The 15,898-nt window shown below is 43.3% G+C and overlaps 1 protein-coding gene across 1 annotated transcript; it reads left to right on the top strand.

The window, feature by feature from the left end:
* The first annotated feature begins 619 nt into the window (after positions 1 to 619).
* LOC138602893 (heparan sulfate glucosamine 3-O-sulfotransferase 6-like) lies at positions 620 to 15,674 on the top strand. The gene is made up of 2 exons (XM_069674512.1): positions 620 to 1,137; positions 15,056 to 15,674. Exons 1-2 carry the CDS (start codon positions 620 to 622, stop codon positions 15,672 to 15,674), a joined length of 1,137 nt encoding a protein of 378 aa, XP_069530613.1.
* The last annotated feature ends 224 nt before the right edge of the window (positions 15,675 to 15,898 follow it).

Here is a 15,898-nt window from a genome sequence, read left to right as displayed (position 1 = left end):
GGAAGAGAAACATTATTTTGAATGCTGCAAAACTCATAAATATATTCAAATGTCTCATGTAAATCAGGTGGATGAGGGAGAATATGTTCTCCCCAATGTTCTTCGTTTGCATCTAGAGGTTTCACGGAGTATGCTGCTTGTTAATAATGCATATTTTTGTTGTACATATAATTGAATATTCATGCCATATAGAAATAAACACCAGCTACAACCCGAGCCTCTATACATAGGCATGTTTATGTTTAGCGTGAGGAGGGAGGGGTGGAGTAAAAAAGGGCGTAGGAAAAGCAGAGGAGAACCCTTGAATGAGAGATCAGAGGACCTCAGAGCGCACAGATGCAGCAGGCTGGAGTTTCCAACCGACTCCAAATAAACGCGTCATGTTAAATGACACAACTTTCCCCATTAACGAGGAATGATTTCAGGCGTTTCAGGACATAAAGAGATTATGAAGATCACTTCTGACAGATCCAGTGTGCCAGAAGCTCTCCGTGTGATGCATCACTTTTGCGCAACAGGTTCTGCTAGATAAATCCAACATTTTAACTCCGATCAATGCAGGAAGAAGAAGCATGCTGTCTCCGTTTCAGCTCTTTGGCACAGAGCAGGAGATCAACTCATGGGATGTAGTGGATGCAGAGTCAGGTTCAACTTTGGCAAGGTGCTGTCCAAAGTCTCGGTGTTCTTTACCATGGTCCTGATCTTCACCTACTTCTTCTACTGCCTCACCGGATTCTGCGACTCGGCTCCGAGGACGTTATACAGCCAGCAAGCTTTGGACTATGACATTTTGGACGATCATCGCCGCGTCCTGGGCGACCTGCGACCTCCGGCGCGTCTTCTCTCCGACGCGCCGTCACTACGGAACCGCACAGCAGCCTCTGCGGACGCAGAGCAGGTGGACGCACCGGGACAGCTGCCTCCTCTCAGCGCAAAGGAGAGCGCCCAGGTCAGCGGCATCCCCGTGTCCAACTCTTTCGGGACCAAAAAGTTTCCGCAGGCGATTATAATCGGCGTGAAGAAAGGAGGAACCCGCGCCCTGCTGGAGTTTCTCCGCATCCACCCGGACGTGAGAGCGGTCGGATCGGAGCCCCACTTCTTCGACAGGTTTTATGATCGAGGACTGGAGTGGTACAGGTACGGGAATCCCTTTTAACGCAGTTTTGGCGAGTTTTATTTTACATCCCTTTAATGAGTAATATTATATTTCAAAATAAAAGCACACGAGGCCAACAGAGTCTAAATACTTGCTTTAATCTCTTCTAACCACTACTATGTTGTCTATATGCACTATTTGATGCTACAGACATGTTTTGACAAGTTATAAATCTTTAAATCAAAGCTTTGCATGCCATCTCAGACAGACAGTGCAGGATGATGTATGGCAGCCGGAAGGGTCAGATCACCTGTGCAGAAGTGCTGATGTCTCCTGTCAATAAGCTGCAGGCATCCATAAACTGACTTCCTGATGTATTCAGATCAGCATAACGCCGATATTCTCCCTGCATGCTGCACTGTAGATCAAAAGGGCTGGGGAGGTCTCCAGGGAGCACTTCATCATCTTGACAGTCATCTAAACATCATTTATACACTTCAACATGACATCCTGTATTAACATATCCACCATGTTCTGGATGCAACAACTACTCTGATATGGTTTACATGTTTAAAGGTTGAAAAGAATGATGTTTTATACTTCTACATCTTTCATCGGCTACTTTTACAGTGACAGCAGCTGTGTTGATCAGAGCTGTAACTGAGGTGTAGTAGGAAACCTTAAGCAGAGGTCTGGATGAAGCTGGTCCTGATCATCCCCAGATGCGCTACAAACTCCTGGAGAAGCTCCAGTTGAGCTCAAACGTCTCAGCATGAGTCAGAATACTATTTCAGACCTGGGAGCATTAAAGGTGCTTCAGTTTAGGGAGTGAGGAATGACAGATAAAACTCACGATTGGCATGATGCTTTTTTACAGAGCCCTTAGCTGTGTTTTAAATGAAAACATACGGCGCATGGAAACTCTTTAACCACTGATAATTTACGCTCGCTGCTCAGCTTCCTCTCTATTTATCTCATAAACACACACATGCGCCACATTCACATGCAGGTTTGTGCTCCTCTCCTCTGCTCTCTCTTCTTCTCACATTAATCTGTCTCTCTCCTCTCACTCATTTATCCCCCCTTTAGCTAATGTTGTCCTTACTCTTCCTTTAGCACTGAGGATATCTTTATGTGCACATACCTGTGGCAGACCTGCTGTTTGCAGTGCATGTTTTATGTGTGTTTTAATTAGCCTGGCTGGTGCTGTAAAACTGTTATGCTTTAATGCTGTAGGTTTGTTGGTGCTTTAACACGCCAGCAATACTAGCATAATCAGTGGAAGTCACTATAGGAGCTTTAACTAGTCAATCTAATGATTATTATTTAAGTTAATTTTTAACTGTAAAATGACCGTACTAATCTGAGCTTAAGGTTAGGTGACATTTAACCAGAAATCTTCAGTTTATATGACGAAGAAAAGCAGCTAATCCTTCGATTTAACAAGTTGAAACCACTTTTTTTTTTTGCATTTTTGCTGAAAAAAGTCGAATGAATTATCCAAATAGTTCTTTGCAAGTTTATTTTAAAAGGTTAATTTTTTATCAGTGGACTTCTCTGACTAGAAAACAAGGAATTAATCAAGAAAGACTCCATTTGTTTCCCCTAGCTACTATAAGCTTTAAAGTCATTATGATTAGTCCGTTTATAGGACTGCAGGTTATGTAGTTTGTTGGCTTTTATTACTGGCTATTTTGTCATTGTGCTAGTTTTATCCTGAAACAGGAGGTGGGTTAAAGCTGGAAATAATACAACAAAGGCAGCAACCAGATCAGCGGTGAAATCACTGTAAGATGATTCCTCATGTTGTCACTGAAGCTATGAAATCTGTTTGCTGTCATCTGCAGTGACCCGCATACAAGTCGCTGGAAGTCGTAGAGCTCGGCTGTGTGTGTGTGTGTGTGTGTGTGTGTGTGTGTGTGTCGGTGACAGCAAGAACTCATCCATGTGGAACAAGCTAGTCCTCCTTCACCTGCCTGTCAGTGAACAGAGGCTCACATCTGATAGCTAACACTGCACACACACACACACACACACACACACACACACACACACACACACACACACAGTCGGCTCTGAGCATTTCATCTCGTTGAAGTTCCTCGCGCTTCATCTGCAGCTCTCAGGTCAGCAGGATCAGATTTCTACGAAGCACACGGATGTAAATATTCAGCAGGATCATTAATTTAATCTCAGCGCGTCACCAATTAAGCAACAGCGTCTTATTACTTTATCGACTCTGTCTTTCTGAATGACCTTTGCATCCTTGTTTCGGCAATAATCAATATAAAAAATCTGAAAATTGTTAATCAGTTTGCCATAATTGTATGAATTTGATTGATTAATTGTTTTGTATTCTAACGTTATGCACAACCCTCATGGGTGTACCCGACACAAAATACATTTGCAGGTCTCAAGCGTTTCTTTAATTTTCTTTAATTACAAACTTTAATACATTTTCCCTCTCGGTCTTAAACAAAATATTCTGCCTTCCACCAACGCTTTGTTGTAATCTGCTGAAAGATCCTTTAAAGCTCCTGTGAGGAGTTTTTAGTTGGTCATGAAATGGACTGAAATGAATACTGATGCCTCTGTATGAGCTACAGAAGCAGACGAGACCATCAGCAACATGATTTTATCTTTATAGTTATTCTTAATGCCTTTAACCCCCACCGGGGCGGTAGGTGTCAGATGAGGGGATTAACACTGTGCTGCCTTTTTTCTACATTTCCCACTGCCAAGACTGAGAGCGAGTGACACGTTTGAATGTTTAAAGAAAGCAGGATGAGATTTTTTGTTAGAAAACATTACTTACGCATGTACAGGACAAGATCAAGAAAGAGAGAAGAGGTACCGCTCTGTCCACAGGGGGCGCCAAAAGTTCCTCACAGGAGCTTTACGTTTTCAGCATTCATTTTGTAAAATAGGTAGTTTTACTAAAGATCATGAAATCTTAAAGAGTTAGAAAGTTAGAAAATATGTTTACAATGTTTATAAAGTGAACTTTTACATATTTGTGTTTAAAGTCATTATTTATGTTATTTATTTTCTGTAGCATCTTTAAAACTGGCTGCACGATGCTGCAGTGGTTAGCACTGTTCACAGCTAGAAGGTTCCTGGTTTGAATCCCTGCTCGAGCGTAGTGGGCCTTTGTGTGTGGAGCTTGCATGTTCTCCCTGTGCATGCGTGGGTACTCCGGCCTCCTCCCACAGTCCAAAGACATGCTCGTTAGGTTAATCGGTGACTCTAAAATTGCTCGTATGTGTGAGTGTGAGCGTGAAAGGTTGTCTGTCTCTGTGTGTCAGTCCTGTGATTGACCGGCGATCAGTCCAGGTGTATGCCCGCCTCTCGCCCAATGACAGCTGGGATAGGTTTCAGCTCCCCAGCGACCCTGAACAGGATAAGCGGTATAGAAAACTGTCACAATAATTTGGTGAATCCACCTCTGTTTACCTCAAACTAAGTCCTAGCCTCTGATTGGTTAGTTAAGTGACATGTGATCAGTAACGAGGAGGTGATAAAGCTGAAGTGTGGAGAACAGTAAAAGTGCTGCTGTCTCCATCCTGAGAGATCCAGTCACCACATATCGAATCTTCACGTTACATTAGAGGCGGCTCGGCTTTATTTACGTTACAAATACATCCCTCAGTAGTGATACTGCTTCTCCTGCTATCTTAAATGTAAAAATAATCGCAAACTTTAGGTGATTCAACAGATGGATGAGCGTTATATTCCGTGTCTCTGCTGTCAGACATTGAGGATCTGCATGCTGGAGATGCTTCACAGACACAGCAGTGCCGTCCCGTGCATGGTCTTCCAACAGCATTGTCTGAGAGCAACTTCGACCTCATTCACGAGTGTTTTCCATCTCTTTTATCTGATCCAGTCTCTCTGCCTCTCCACCCAGTCTGTCCCTCCATCCAAACCCCGCTCTCTCTCTCGCTCTCGTTTGCATGTGTGCATCTGAGCCCATTACGGGAACGGAAAAGCCACAAATAGTGCATTCAAAATGAGGCAAAGATTTAATGAATTTCTGTGTTTTTATGGCTTGAAGGAGACTTCATGAAGTGATGGGTTTCAGATGAGACATGAGAGCCACCGCAGAGAGACGAGAAACCTCAGCTTTCCACGGCACAATGGTCCTGATTGTCACGGCTTTGTCGCCATGACGCGGTCGAATGAGTAACTCATGAATTAAGTCTTGTTTTTTATGCTCCTTGATGACGATAAAATGAGAACATTTGTTGTTGGCTTGTAGCAGAACAAGCTGTTTTTATTAGAAGAGCTGAACGCTGTGCTTATCAGTTACAGCTTTGGATCCAGCATCCTGGAGTCTCAATGATTATTCTTTCTGCGTGTTTGATTTATGAAAAGATCATTTCTGCTTTTCCATTTGAGGAAAAAAGCCGGTACACACAAGTCCCATCAATATTTTGAAAGCTTGTCAATTGGCTGACCTACAGTCTTGACACCAAAGGCCACGCCTGATTGGATTGCTATTAAAATATAGTGTAAATCCTATAAGGGCGGCAGCACAAGGGCAAGGACAAATCACACAGGTCCTTAAAAAGGCAGATTTTTCTGTATATTGATGACGACAGGTTAAAATAAGGCCTTCTGATTTTTACAATTTTTGATACGGTTCTTTTAACTAAAGTCGGTTGGTTCAAATTAGTTCTGAAAAACGAAGCTCCTACAAAATAAAAGCCCCAAGACCTGCTTTTTTCCATAGATGTTGGAACTTGTCTAAAAAATATAGAGAATGGACATTTTATTTAATTTAATTTCTTTTGTTAAATTAACATTTTTGACATCTGGATTTAATGGTGCGTTCTATTTACTTCGGAAGTCGGTATTCAGAATGACGTCACACCCGAGTTGACCGCGTTCCAGTACAGTCTATGGTTTCAGTGACAACTACAGAACGAATACGAGGTCCACAACATGTCCACGGATAGAAGTTGGACAGCACTGTGAGTACGGCTGATTGAATGAGACACAAGTAAGACAGAAGTGATAATAAACAGTTTATACTACAGCTTTCAATTACTGTTGAAGCACGGAGATATGAGGTCGCGGGGTTGGTGACTTTCCGACCTCAGGGGGCGTTCCAGTTGAAATTTCCGACTGAGAACTCAGAAATTCCGACTTCCAAGTACAAATGGAACGCACCATAAGAACATCAAAGTATCCTTTGACCTCTTGGGTATTTCTTAGTGGCCTAAAGTCAAAATACATGTCAGTATCAATATTGTAACGCTGGGTATAAGTGAAGTTACAGGGAGGTGTCCACCGTAGTGGGTAATTGGCTGAGAAGTAGTTCCAGGGGAGGGAAGAGGGAGTTATTGTTATAAAGCTACTTTAAAGCGGGAGTTCGGTGTTCTGGGAAGAAGACGACGCATGTTGAGCGAGCGAGAGCGAAGCGAGAAAAGCAGTTAGCCAACCTGTGTGTAGTTTTTCCGGGGACACCTCAACCTCGGGTGAGCTGTTGCTGCGACACGGAAATAAATCTGGGCTCTGTTGAACTTCCTCGTTCTTCGTCCATCCAGCTAGCTACCCCACAACGCTTTGATGTTGAAGATGTTTTTTAAGATAACAGTAATATATTAAAAAATGTACATACACTGTCCTTAGAGCTTATAAGACAGTTACAGTTAAGCCAGTCTTGTGCAGGTTGATGACAGTTTGTTGTCACATGTTGCCGTTTAATTCAAAGAAAAATTTAAGATTGACCTTTCATGGTTGAGTACTGCGTAATATTTCGTCTTACCGTACATCCACCACAAAGTGTTTACATTTTAAGCTGCTTTATGAATTTTTTTGACAGTTGAAGCGATGACTCTTCTGCGCATGAGGCAACGTTTTCCAGAGCGAGGGTGATTTTCCCGACACCTCGTTCTGAGTCCAGCCCTGAGGCCATTAGTGACACGACTGAATGGTGTAACAGACCAGGAAGTGGTTTCTGTAGTTTGGAGCTGTATTGTGTTTTAATGGTGGTGGGTTTTGGCTGGAGTTGGGTCTAGCTGGTGTTATAAGGTATGAAAAGGCCCTCAGTCACACCCCATATGGCTGAGATTATATTAATTTGAGGTGCATTGTGGTGCATTAAGGGACGCCTGTAAAACTTTGGGGAGGATGTGTCGTTTTAGCTCTGGACTGCAGTTAGCTAGTGAGGAAAGTACTGTGTGAAGAAATAATGGTTTGTTTTAGTTGGCCAAGATGAAATGTTTCAGATAGTTGGTAGTCACGCTCAGTTGGGCTGCCATGTCCAGAGAAGAATAACACAAAGTTGAAAACAGGAGGGGAAGAATTGAAATACAATAATAGTAGGCCTCTGGGAAATTGGGAACGAAAAAATTACCAAGAGAGCCACAACTGTTTGATTTGTTTAGCATCAGGCTAACATCAATAGCCCACTAGAAAGTCAAACTTTAATATTTTGGGCACAAGCTGCATCCCTAGCAGCAAGTATAAAGACTCGTCTACCACTAAAAGTATTGTAGACGTATTCTTAGATCAAATATTTACAGACAATAAGACAGACAGTATTTCTCGTCTCCAGCCAAGCTAGCTGCTCTGAGAGTTTTGAGCCAAATGCTAATATCAGCATGCTAACAGTGACAATGATGATAATTAGCAGGAATTTTTCACTTTGAATGTTTGTATGCTAACATTTGCTTTCTGGAAATTGAAGTAGGCTTACATAATTTGACTTCATAGTGGTGCAAAAGATCACTGTGCTACAGTTCAGCATGAGGGGGATTGGAAGAGTAAACGTAAAGTTTTTAAAGGATTCAGTCTCGAGCAAAGGGTCCGACCGATCGAATATTCTGACAGAAATTAACATTTAAATGTTAGGTGGTCTTCATGGTGTTGCCTCACAGCAGGAAGGTTGCTGGTTTGAATGCTTGCTTCCAGTCTAACTGTGTGGGCAGCCCTTTATCCAAGCCTAGGCTGTCCCACTGGGTTGTGGACACAATCCAGCTGCTTCATGGGCCTTGTGGCAGGGGGGCTTCTCTTGCCATGATATATGCAAGCGTACACCACGTACACGCAGCGCTGTTTGGCACTGCCAGCTCTGCTGATTACACTGACGCCGTTTCCCCCTCTGTTACTACCTCTGATCCCGGCTCAGAGGCAGAATGACTTCCCAACATTCAACCTCTGTGCATTTTATATAGAAGACGAGGCGTAACAGAGGTGTAATTGTCCTGCCTTGACCTGGCAGTGTAAAAGGGTCTTAAGTGTCAGCCATGTGATTGACTGGCAGTCAGTCCAGGGTATACCCGCCTCTCACACGATGACAGCTGGGATAGGCTCCAGCCCCACTGTGACCCTGAACAGGCTAATCGGTATAGATAATGGATGGATGGATAAATGTGTGTATTTGCATTTGTATAGAAAATATCAATCCCTAATAATCACTTCTTCTCTAAGTGTTAATACTGCTTTTATGTGCCAACTATTAAAGCCACGACTGAACCACCAAGAAGTCACTGACATCCTGCTAACACCCGTGATTATGATTGGACGCTCACTGCACTGCGGTCAGTAATTAACCACTGACCAACAAAATAGGTGTTTCATTTCTTTACAGAAAAGGCCACACACATAGGTGCAAGATTTTACCCGTTATCCAACCCAACCAATGTCTTACACGCACACGCACACTTAAACTCATTGCCATGGTATCCTGCTGTAATCCACCAAAGATGAGAATGTAAAAAAGTGGCGTCTCCGTGGAAGTACAGCACTTTAGCAAACCTCCTGTTGAGAGAACCCGTCTCTCCCTGCATTACTGCATCATTATTCATAAGGAAAGAATAATTTGATAACAATAAATTTAAAATTCAGTGGGTGGCATCAGTCTTTCTGCCTGCCATGTGGTTTCCTTGAGGGATTTAACCATCCACTTCCTCTCTCTGCCCATGGAGAGAAATGATGGGGAAACTCACCTCCAGGCTGTCTCTGGCAAGAGTTTAGTGTGTTTGGTGTGTGTGTGTTGTGCCTGACACACACTGTGTCACTAGCTTTTGTGAATTTTTGTTTATAATCTCAAGAAAATCCTCAGGCTACTTTTCTTTTTTTTTTTTTCATAAATGATCATTTCTGGGGGTTTTTTGTCAACTTTGGCATCCATGACAGTTTGAGGCCTCGTCGCTTTGCTCAGGTTTCTGTTGAGACAAAGAACACGTAGACAGCATGGCGGCACTCGCCCTCAGACAAAGAGGACTCGTCCTGTGTGTGCAGTGTCACAATGACAGTCAGCGGTGTGCTGACGTTCTGTCATGGTAACCCTTCATGTTTGTCAGTGTAGTCCATCCAGGTTATACTCAAAGCAATAGATTGACATTGAATAGATTCTGGGCAATACACTTATTTCCCTTTTGTTGCAAAGAACTTGATCAGATGATGACTACCAATTAATAGCAGCTGTTTAGCTAAAGCACAAAGACTGGAAACAGGGCTCTGGTGAGCATATTTTCCTGTGTGCAGCACGTTCATGCACATGCAGTTGTATGCAATTGGGGCCTGTGTCCACTAACAGCGTTTTTTTTGTGCTTGCAGCGCCTATTTTATATACAAAACCAATGCAGTTCAGCGTTTTCAGCACTCAGCGTCCTCATGTCACTTCTCAGCGACCAGTCGAAATCAAGCAGGGGCCGGACTTCCAATATCAGCTTTGTCAATAAAAATTGACATTTATGTCGTGCAGCCAGACTCGCCAGGATACGATTCCTTTCCAATTTTTTTTTTACGTTTTCATGTAAAATATCCTTCAATAAAAGCAAGTGATAAGCATACAGAGCAATTTAAAACCGACGAAACGGTCACTACCAATGGAAGCAGAAGTGCCGCAACAGTAAGCGCAGGTGAGAAGCACTCTGACATTGAGGACCGTTGGACACAGGCCCTTATGCATGACCCATAGGCATTTTAACCTATATGGGGGAACATTTGTTTTGAGCTTAGCATCACCATGGGGTCATGAATGCAACATTTTTGTTATGTACTTTTTAAAAGGAAGGATTAAGCCTTCTTGAACACTTAAGAAAAGACAAACTCTCTCTTTGGCATGGTAGCTTACTGTTAGCATACTAACAATCATTCTTTGCCTATGACGCTTGCCTATACTAATGGACTGGCAACAGCTTTGAGTGAACGCAAGCGGCCGATTTTTTTCACCCTGATGTTACCCCGGCTTTCTACTGCCAGCCTCCTGGTTTCATGTCGGGAGAGAGTCTGGGTCGGCCGATGTGTGAACACAACAGGAAATACTCAACTGAAACACAAACAGACCAGTCAGTGAGATTAGATACTTGATGCATTGTGTGCTTTATGCTGGGTTAGGTTCTAATAATAGTGACCAAACATGATTAACTTATAAACACACTTAGTACCAGACAATCAAAGACAAACCAGGACGTCTGCTTACTGTAAACAGGGGAAAACAGCGAACAGCGCTTTGTGTGAAGGGAACAAAACTTCATTAATTAACAAGTTAAATTCTTGTTTGTACCAAAGTGTAAAAATGGAAACTTACACTTTTGCTTTGGGTTAAGTCTTGTCATAACTAACTACTACTTTAAGAGGTGTTTCTAGCCATTGGACTAGCTTACTAGATTATTTCCCAAACTTATTGTTCAAGCCCTCAGGCTCCTCCTGTCACCCTCTGCTGGGAAGTGTTTTCACTCAGTGTATTGTTTGCTCTCACTCTCACTTTTACAGCCTTGATTTTCCACTGCCTCATTAATTTGGTCTCAGCTACGAAAGTGTTTGTGGATGCAGAAGTCTCCCTAAGGAATGCCGTCTTTAGCACAGATGGTCCAGAAAATAAGATAATTACCCGTAGAATTTAGGATCTGTTTTTCTTTATGAAAATGACCCTATAATTTGATTTTTAGCATCTTTTTGCTTCTCTCCTCTTTTGTTAGGGCGCTGCGGGGGATGTAGCTGCAGCGCTTCAGCGGGAGAAGCCATAATCTTGGGGGCAGGAAGTCTCTTGCCCACATCCTTGTTTCAGAGTCAGGATTTAATCTTCTGATCCAGACTGCCTTGAACATATCAGCGGTGTAATCAGCGCTGTAGCACTTCAGGGAAGTAATGCGTTACATCCTCCAAGCAGCAGGGAGTTCCAGGCTAACGTTGCTAGTCAGCAATGCTGCTAAAACTGGGCTAAATAGGAAACATCTTCGTGCCCTGAGTTGCTCCTTTTGCACATTTGGATGCAAAAAAAGTTGACTTTTTCTTTAGGTTAAAAGACAGATGTGCATTTTTAAAAATATATCACACAATAGATTTACATATATGACAAAATTGACGGTGAATTAATCTTCCCTGATCTGTTTACAGTTTCTCCTGACACCACGTGCAGGAGCAGATTTATGATGGAAAATGGCTCGTATTGATTCTCTCATAATGAGACAGATTGTGATGAGGGAGATAGGGACCGGAGAGAGGAGCGAGGGCAGGGAAAGCCACAATTCATTAACTATTCATGAGTATGGAAAGACAACTAATGGTCAATTACTGAAGTGACACTTGTGTGAAGAAGTGAAGGACAAATCCAAGAGTATGGATGAGAGAGGAGAGGACAGAGGGGGAGACAGGCGCTCAGTTTCTCATCAGTAAACACTGACACCTCTGCTTGCTTGTGTGTGTGTGTGTACTCTAATGTGCACAAAGACGCACACACAGAGAACAATCCGTCATATAGAGACAGACGTATTGATTAGACACAGATAAACAGGGGACAGACAGGCAGCGATAGGCCATTTGCAGCTAATCAATTAATGGTCTTTTATTATGAGGATCATTTAATGGGCGGGGGCGAGCGGGCGGGGGGATTGAAATGTCTAAAGTTTGAGTAAAAGGGGAAACTTAAAACTTACTCTGGGACATACTCCTCCTTCACACTCATGTTCATGGACCTCCGCCTGAGAAAATAAAACAAAAAGCTTCCTCATATTTGCATCACACTTGGAGCATCTCTGGAAAACAGATAAACATACAGTTTTACCTTTTTTGCAGCAAAGGGCCGAGGGCAGGAGTCGAACCTGCGGCCGCTGCACCGAGTGTCCTGCCTGAAGCTTTTCAGTCCCTTTAGAAGTGTTTTAGCTCCATATGGTGGTTTTGTTAGAGCAAGAAGTTACTTAGCTAAACAGGAAGTAGTTTACCCGAAGGCAGCCATTTTCTCCTGATGCAGACTTTTTTGTTTGTGACGGATCGGGTACTGACAAGGAGCAGACACGTGTCTCATCTGCTGCCATCCTTTCGTTTTAGCATGGAGCTACACTGGCTAAAATAGAATATAGGCTGTTGTGAGGTTTTATGTTAAGTGCAAGTGCATTATTATAATTAAATACAAATTTATAGTCGAAATATAGACATTTTCAGTTGTTTAAAATTCATGTAGTATGATTGTCATTTCACTAGTGAACTGTTTTTAATGTCATGTTTTTCTACAGTTTCACTCTTGATTCATAAAAGCGTCAACAAAGGCATCTTATTAAAAGGCACAACTACGATGATCCCTCACTCTTCTGCATTTTTTGGATGGAGTTTGGCTTCCTGTTAAATTGTGTTGCTATAGTGAGTGAGTGAGAGAACAGTACATCAAGGACTGCGGCCTCTGTAAATAGGGCGCCTGTTCTACTGAGCTAAACCAGCGCTCCATGCAGTTCTAACTTTTGTTAAGGATGGGAAGCTTTGGGGAAATTAGCACGAGTAAGCTAGCAAACAATGGAGCTAATGAACCGTATCTTTCTGAATCTTGTGGTTTGCTTTAAATAGTCATTGAATCTGTGATTACATGAAATAAATTTCCCCTGGATGTCCATCAGGGATCTCTTCTGAACGGCCCCTCTTGAAATGTTTACTCTGAAACAAATAAAGCACACAGACTCCTTTTCTTGTTGTACACAAAGCCACATGAAAGCTCTCTGTTTCCCGTAACACAGAATAAGACGTGTGGAGCAAATTAACTGCAGACAATTCATTTGCTGTTTTATACATTGCTCATCATCTGCTTCTCATGCAAGACAATTTGTTCCTGAAATCCAAATCCGACTCATGCAGTCTGTCAATGTCAGATGTAAACAGACAAACGCCGGATCTGTTGGATACCACGTTGCCCACAATGCCTGTGTGCCAGACAGAGCTGAAATGAAAGCAGTGTGTGTGTGTGTGACTGCGGGCAGGGAAGCTGCTTTGAACTGTTGAATCAAATCAGTGCGAAGGAGTTTATAGAGCAACAGGTGCAAGGTAGTGAAGAAACTTGGACACAAAAAGTTTGTACGGACCTAAATATGAGAGTTTTGTGATTATTGGTTTAGATAGAAAGTTAAAACACGCTGGAGTGCAATGCAAAACTCATCTCTGCAACATAGTAGCACATAATTCAGCACACGTTTTTTTACTGGCATATTTTAACAAACATCTCTCCACATTGCAGCCATATGTTTAACACTGCAGCTGAGCTCAGCAGCTCGCCATCCTGGTTGCACTTCCTGCAGTCTTCGGTCTGTTTTGGTCTGTTTGGGTCCTTGCAGGAACCCGTAGGGGAGCCGCGGGTGGTGAAGGGGGGTACGCTTTGCTCCTGCAGGAAGAAGGGGAGGGGGGGGACCTGTAGGAAATTGCTGTTAAGTGGTTCTTGAGGCTTTGTGGTTGTGACTCATCAGGCGAACAGTGAGTGGATGGTTCTGCTATAGAGGCCTTACAGTGAGACTCAGATGGGCTGTCTGGGGCCCGGGTACATAAACACACTTTGGTGTAAGAGGCTTTAATCAAACAGCTTTTGGGGTTGCTTTATAGTTTTGTGCATTTAATGTGTTTATGTTAACTCTTTATGTCCTTTCCACTGAAGTCAGTAAAGTGGAATGATGGATTAAGGTTTGATTCTCTGCTTTAAATATACAAATTGGTGGTTGAACCATACTCTGATGGTGCAATTTCACAAAATATGAAGGGAAAATGGGACTGGAGCTTCTTTTTAAAGGTGCATTACTCGTTATTCATACCTAAATATTTAATCAAAAACTATGTGTGAAGTGAGAGAGAATAAACACCTCTACTCTTAGAAGCTTTAAAGCCTCTTTTCACAGTTTTGGTTTTCCGACACACAAATTTTATGTTTTGGTTCACTTTCATAAGTTGTATGCAGAAGTAGCAGCCGGCTGTTTTAAGGTTTAAAGCTACTTACATCGCCTGGAACAGAATTATAAAGTTAGCAACCAGCTGGTGAATATAAAGCCCCACTTTTTGGCTTAGTGGGAAAGGTTACAATCGGCATTCAGACCCGGGTCAAATGACTCTGCTGTAGACTTGGGTAATTATCGCCTCGGCTCCGATTGGCAATGATGGGAACACCAAACCCGCGTCAGTCGACACACTAATCTCTGACCCCTTTCCAGAGTGATGCTATGACATGCATTGACGCGATTCCTTATCATCTCAGCGACAAATTTCACCTGTCTCCGTCCAGCAGCACTTGAATAAAGACCTAACCCCCGTAACATCTTCACTGTTTGCTAACCCTGTTTCCACTGCGTTTGTGACGTCAGACGGTGAAGCAGCAGAAAAGAGAAAACTCCGCTGGCAATGGGAAGACAATCGGCATTATTAGTGGGTCTGCCCGGGTCATCAACGCGCTAATTTTGGTGCGAAAGGGGTATAACAGAGCACTGAGCTGCTAAAGAGCTCAGGAGTTGGTGGAGACCAAAAACAGAGTAAAACAAATAGATAATATTCAACTTAAATTCATCATATGGACACAAACAAAACTCCAATTAGTGTAATTTTGCTGTATGTCTGGTGGATGGGTAACTTTTAGCTTGAACTTCAGTCTTTAATATGGTCGTGGTTTCATGTCAGTGTTGTGTTGACAGCTTCTTGAACCTCTCCAAGTGGACGAACATAAATCGGAATTCTGAGCCTGACCCTTTTCTTCTTCTCGTTTAGGAGCTTGATGCCTCGGACACTAGACGGCCAGATCACCATGGAGAAGACCCCCAGCTACTTTGTCACAAAGGAGGCTCCCGGCCGTGTCTGCACTATGAACTGCCAAACCAAGCTCATCGTGGTGGTGAGGGATCCTGTGACGCGGGCTGTTTCTGACTACACTCAGACCCTGTCGAAGAACCCAGGTCTTCCATCCTTCCAGAGCTTGTGTTTGAAAAACGCCTCAACGGGTCTGATTGACACCACGTGGAGCGCTGTGCGCATCGGCCTCTACGCCAAGCATCTGGAGAACTGGCTCCAGCACTTCCCCTTGTCTCATTTTCTGTTTGTCAGCGGTGAGCGGCTGGTGTCTGATCCGGCCGGGGAGATGGGTCGGGTTCAGGATTTCCTCGGGCTGAAAAGGGTTGTCTCAGACAAACACTTCTACTTCAACCAGACCAAAGGTTTCCCCTGCTTGAAGAAGCCGGAGGGGAGCAGCAGACCTCGCTGCCTTGGCAAGTCTAAGGGCAGACCTCATCCCCAGATCCCCTCCGAGGTCCTGCAGAGACTCAGAGACTTCTACAGGCCCTTCAACCACCGTTTTTACCAGATGAGTGGACAAGACTTTGGGTGGGACTAACAGAGATTCCTGTCTTCTTCGTCCAGGCAAAAGCCAGAATCTCTGGAGGGATTGACGGCGAGATGCTCCACAGGGAAAACTTTCTCAGGGACGTCGTAGAGGAAGTCCAGAAACTCAACATGCAGACATGCAGCATCTGAACTGTCACTGGTTTGTTGTGGAGAAGAACCCAACATGGACACAGTGCTGCTAATATACACACATTTAATGGCTTAGTTATTAAA

Source organism: Semicossyphus pulcher, unplaced genomic scaffold, assembly GCF_022749685.1.
Source record: "Semicossyphus pulcher isolate SPU_LCO1_2020_fin unplaced genomic scaffold, fSemPul1.0.p SCAF_23, whole genome shotgun sequence".
In the NCBI taxonomy this organism is placed as follows: Eukaryota; Metazoa; Chordata; class Actinopteri; order Labriformes; family Labridae; genus Semicossyphus; species Semicossyphus pulcher.
This window is presented reverse-complemented; position numbering and strand designations above follow the sequence as displayed.

Bases quoted from the DNA above. Each gene is read 5' to 3' on its own strand.
- LOC138602893 (XM_069674512.1), top strand. From the start codon at position 620: ATGGGATGTAGTGGATGCAGAGTCAGGTTCAACTTTGGCAAGGTGCTG. The intron at 1,138-15,055 runs GTACGGGAATCC...CTTCTCGTTTAG, and splicing joins CGAGGACTGGAGTGGTACAG to GAGCTTGATGCCTCGGACAC.